At 49.6% G+C, this 5,229-nt stretch overlaps 1 protein-coding gene across 2 annotated transcripts in view; it reads right to left on the bottom strand.

Annotated features, from left to right (window-relative positions):
• Window positions 1-2,197: 2,197 nt before the first annotated feature.
• The window catches only part of ZNF584 (zinc finger protein 584), a 15,659-nt gene continuing 12,627 nt past the window's right edge, over window positions 2,198-5,229 (bottom strand). For both annotated transcript variants that reach the window (XM_011959109.1, XM_011959110.1), the window contains exons 3-4: window positions 4,720-4,842; window positions 2,198-3,718 (exon numbers count right to left, since the gene is read on the bottom strand). In XM_011959109.1, the coding sequence (XP_011814499.1) occupies window positions 2,742-3,718; window positions 4,720-4,842 (1,100 nt within the window). In that variant the 3' untranslated portion in view covers window positions 2,198-2,741. The remainder of the gene's footprint in view (window positions 3,719-4,719; window positions 4,843-5,229) is intronic.

The following is a 5,229-nucleotide window of genomic DNA, read 5'->3' as shown; positions in this document are numbered from 1 at the left end:
ATTCTCCTGCCTCAGCCTCCCAAGTAGCTGGGATTACAGGTGCCCACCACCACGCCCTGTTACTTTTTTTGTATTTTTAGTAGAGAAGGGGTTTCACCATGTTGGCCAGGCTGGTTTCGATCTCCTGACCTAAAGTGATCTGCCCACCTTGGTCTCCCAAAGTGCTAGGATTACATGCGTGGGCCACCATGCCCAGCCTAAAACGATCTTTTTTTTTAATTAGCTGGGTATGGTGGCATGTACCTGTAGTCTCTGCTACTCAGGAGGCTGAGGTAGAAGGATCACTTGAGTCCCAGGAGTCAAGGGTGCAGTGAGCTGTGATCACACCACTGCACTCCAGGCTGCATGACAGAGCAAGACTCGGAAAAGGCCCCATAAACCCCAAGATCTGGATCCATACTTTGGTTACTCCACCTGTCTCCCTTGAGCCCTAGAGGGAGAGCCCTGACACTATGACAGCAAAAACTTGACAGTGGAAAAGGCCACAGCATCCAGAGACACCAGGAGTACTGGCCGGGTCAGAAAAGGCACACCCCACGACTACAGAATCCTTCAGTCTCAGGATAATGGCCATGAGAAGAGAACAGCCCAGAGAGGATATGAGAATCCAGAAAGTCTGTAGATTATTTGCTGACAGTGAGCTTGCTACAAATAACAGGTCTGCAATTGCTGAGAAGTTCTGGTGCCCTCACCCCATGAAACCTCAGTTGCTGGAACATTTGTGGATGCGTCTTTAGAACTGGCTCAAGCCCTCTTGTTTACCAGACACTTCACTCCATACCGCTTCACTATTTCTATGCCCACTTACTATACTCAGATTACTCTACCCAGCAGGCCCCTAAGGGTTTTACAGTCAGTCTAGAACTTACCTCTATGTTCCAGATTTTGGAGAATATGGCTTCTGAGCTGAAAATGGAAATAGCTCCTTCTGACTAATGCTGGAAGTTCTGGAACATTCCCTGGGAACAAAGAACGCAACTTTTTCTGTCCATAAACATACAGAAGATCTCTCACCAACTATTCCCTTCCTCAAGGTGAGCTCTAGACCCACAAAAAAAGCCTGACATCCAGGCTACAAGTCTTTCCCTGGAGGACTCAGGGGTCAAAACAAATTAGGCCAAACTTGATTAGAGCTATTTTCTGTCATCCTGCCATCCCCACTGAGGCGGAAAAAACTCAAGAGACCACCCCCACAAAAGCCATTCCCTCAACTTATGGTGATAGTGCCTGATTCTAGGCTCAATCTCTCCAAGCACAGGGATCAGAATCTCAATTTTTTTTTTTTTTTTTTTTGAGATGGAGTCTCACTCTGTCACCTGGGCTGGAGTGCAGTGGTGCGATCTTGGCTCACTGCAAGCTCCGCCTCCAGGGTTCACACCATTCTCCTGCCTCAGCCTCCCGAGTAGCTGGGACTACAGGCGTCTGGCACCACCCCTGGCTAATTTTGTTTGTATTTTTAGTAGAGACAGGGTTTCACCATGTTAGCCAGGATGGTCTTGATCTCCTGACCTCGTGATCCACCTGCCTTGGCCTCCCAAAGTGCTGGGATTACAGGTGTCAGCCACTGCACCCAGCCCCAGAACCTCAATATTAAAAGAGACTTGGCAAGGCACAGTGGCTCACAACTATGACATCAGCACTTTGGAAGGCTGAGGCAAGAGAACTGCTTGAGGTAAGGAGCTCGTGACCAGCCTGGGCAATGTAGCAAGATCCTGTCTCTATAAAAAATTTTTAAAATTAGCCAGGCGTAGTGCCACACAAGTATAATCCTAGCTATTCAAGATGCTGAAACAGGAGGATCACTTGAGTCCAGTAGTTCAAGTCTGCAATGAGCTAGGATCATACCACTGCACTCCAGCCTAGGCAAGAGTGTGAGACCCTGTCTCTAAAAAAACTAGGCCAGGCGCAGTGGCTCCCTGCACTTTGGGAGGCCAAGGCAGGAGAATAGCTTGAGGCTCAGAACTCGAGACCAGCTTCAGCAATGTAGCGAGACCCTGTCTACAAAAAAAAAAAAAAAAAAGGAAAAAAAATTAGCCAGGTGTGATGGCACACACCTGTAGCCCCAGCTACTCAGGAGGCTGAAGCAGGAAGATCACTTGAGACCAGGAGTTCAAGGCTGTGGTGAGCTATGACGGCACCATTGCACTCCAGCCTGGGCAACAGAATAAGACCATCTCAAAAATATTAAAAAAAAAAATTTAAGTGGCTTCAACAATAAAGCCTTTATTGCCACACAGTCCAGAGCAGTATGAGACAGTCCATGCTAGCGCATGACAAATACCATGTATGATGTCAACCATGTCCATGAAAATGGTAAACCTTCCCAGGAAGCCCCCAGCAGACACCAGCTCAGCTCCTCTGGCCAGAGGTGGGTCATGTCCACAGCTAAACCAGTCAGGGGTAGGGAATGAGGTCTGTTTTGGGCTCTACCATTAATGATTCTCTACTGTCTAGAGCAAGGAGCACAAGGTCTCCTGTCCCACTTGCTGTAGGGACCTTACGGGGTGGACAGAGGATGGCGGCGGTGGATAAACTGACAGTGATGTGACACTCCCAACAGCCCCAGGCAACTGAGAATACAGTGTGGCTCCTGAAAGCTTCCCACACGCCAGGCACACATGGGAACTCTCCCCGGGGTGGATGTTGGGATGTACAAGCTTTAGCTTCTTTCAGGTGGCACTCTCATGGCCACTCTCCTCAGTCTCCTTTCTGGAAAAAGACCCTTCCTGATGAACACGGTGCTAGCAGCTCATGACTTTCCCATGTGACCTGTCCTCCCGAGGCCTTTCTGAAGTATGGACTTTCTTGTGCTGAAGGAGGGTGGAACTATGTTTGAAGGCTTTCCCACACTCTGCGCATTCATAAGACCTCTCTTCAGTGTGGAACTGCTGGTGCCGATTGCGGTAGGATCTGGTCGTGAAGGTTTTCCCACACAGGCTACATTCATAGGGCCGTTCCCCGGTGTGGACTTTCCAGTGCTGATAGAGGCCTGAACGGGTCACGTAGGCTTTCCCACATTGCTTGCATTCAAAAGGCCTTTCTCCAGTGTGAACTCTCTGGTGAAGAATGAAGCTATTATTGTATTTAAAGAACTTCCCACATTCTGTACACTCATAAGGCCTTTCTCCAATGTGCACTTTCCGGTGCCGGATGAGGGTAGACAGAACACTGAAGGTTTTCCCACATTTGCTGCACTCATAAGGCCTTTCCCCAGTGTGAATCCTCTGGTGTAGAACCAGTGCGTCTTTGCGGTTGAAGGTTTTCCCACAGTCACTACACTTGAAAGGTTTTATGCCTGTGTGAACCTTCTGGTGTTTCCTCAACTTGGACGGGTAACAGAAGGCCTTCCCACACTCATTACACACATGGGCTGTTTCTCTAGGTTGAATTTTTCGGGGGTTAATGTGAGTTGACTTCTCCTTGGAAGCACTTCCGCCTGTTGGGCATCTGAAGGGTCTGTCTTGAGAATGCGTTATCAGATGGTCAAGGAGGGCGAAGGCCTTTGAGAACACCTTCCCACAGTCACTGCATTTGAACAGCTTCTCTGCCACACGGACTTCTTGCTGTTGCCCACAACTGGAACCAGGTGGGAAGGCTGCCCCATGCTCAGTGTGCCTTCTTGGTTTCCCCTCACCATGAGTGTCCTGGGGCTGGATGACTCTGTAGCTCTTCAGATGCTCGGGACAGGCTCTCTCATCCTCCACTCTACATAGACCATCTGAAAGCAGAGATGAATCTGTTACTAAGAGTTGAACTAGAGGGAGGAGGTACCTTCATCACCAGTGCATGTCAGACACACCCAAAGGGACTCCACAGAATTGCTGAAAGGCTCAGGCGCGGTGGCTCACGCCTGTAATCCCAGTGCTTTGGGAGGCCAGGCTGGGCAGATCACCTGAGGTCAGGAGTTCAAGACCAGCCTGACCAACACGACGAAACCCCATCTCCTCTAAAAATACAAAATTAGCCAGGCATGGTGGTGTGCACCTGTAATCCCAGCTACGAGGCTGAGGCAGGAGCATCACTTGAATCTGAAGGCGGACATTGCGGCGAGCTGAGATCACGCTACTGCCCTCTAGCCGAGGCAATAAGAGCAAAACTCCGTCTCAAAAAAAAAAAAAAAAAAGAATTGCTGAAAGGTTGCTAGGAAGGGTCTGGGTTGGGAAAGCCTGGCCCAACTGAACATGGCTCCACCAGACTACAGAATAAGGAAAACTTCAACTGAGATGAAGGCACAAGATAGGGTGCAGTGCAGGAAAGAGAAGTGGGGTCTCCAAGTCACCCCTCTGCAAAGGGTTTCAGCAGGGCCTTGGCTGCTGGGGACAGTCAAGCACTATGAGGAGGCATGTGTCTAGACCCAGCAAAATGTGATTCCAAAACAGTAGCTAGTGTTTAGTAAAAATTAAGGATGGGCTGAAGTTCAAATACCTGTTTAAGGATATGAGCACATCTCGAGACATGCACTGAGTCGCCAAGAGTAGACAGCTCTGCACAGATACAGAGAAGGGCAATGAGGAGACACAGGCCAGACAGGCAGGAACATGTGGGGCCCGAAAGTCATGGTAGAGATGGCAGACTGCACAGTGTCCAGATAAGACGGGAAAGGTGGAAGGAAATAAGGTATGGTCACTGCCCTCAACACCAAGGTAACAGTGTATGCAGATACTCAGCATTCTGTGAGCCCACTGTTGAAACCAAGGTATTCCTCTCCACTCCACTTACCAAGACCAAAACCTCTCCTGGCTTCTGCTCTGCTGACTGGAGTCTCATCCACCCAGCTGGGCACCCACAACTGTTCATCATTCTCCAGTTGGGAAAACACAGGGGATCTCAAAGGTGCAAGTCCTGCGGGCGACAGGTAGTAAAAGAAACAGGCTGGGCGTGGTGGCTCATGCCTGCGATCCCAGCACTCTGGAAAGTGAGGTAGGAGATCGTTAAGCCCAGATGTTCACAACCAGCCTGGGCAACACAGTAAGACCCCAACTCTACAAAAAATATATTATTTTAATTAGCTAGGCATGATGGCATGCACCTGCAGTCCCAGTTACTAGGGAGGCCATAGTGAGAGGACTGCTCGAGCCTAGGAGGTCAAAGCATCAGTGAGTCATGATTACACCATTGCACTCCAGCCTGGGCAACAGAGTGAGACTCTGTCTCAAAAACAAACAGGCCAGGCGCGGTGGTTCACGCCTGTAATCCCATCACTTTGGGAGGCCAAGGCAGGTGGATCAC

This window comes from Colobus angolensis, unplaced genomic scaffold, assembly GCF_000951035.1.
Source record: "Colobus angolensis palliatus isolate OR3802 unplaced genomic scaffold, Cang.pa_1.0 Scaffold480, whole genome shotgun sequence".
NCBI lineage: Eukaryota > Metazoa > Chordata > Mammalia > Primates > Cercopithecidae > Colobus > Colobus angolensis.
Note: the sequence above shows the minus strand (reverse complement) of the source record. Positions and strands in the feature narration are given on the sequence as shown.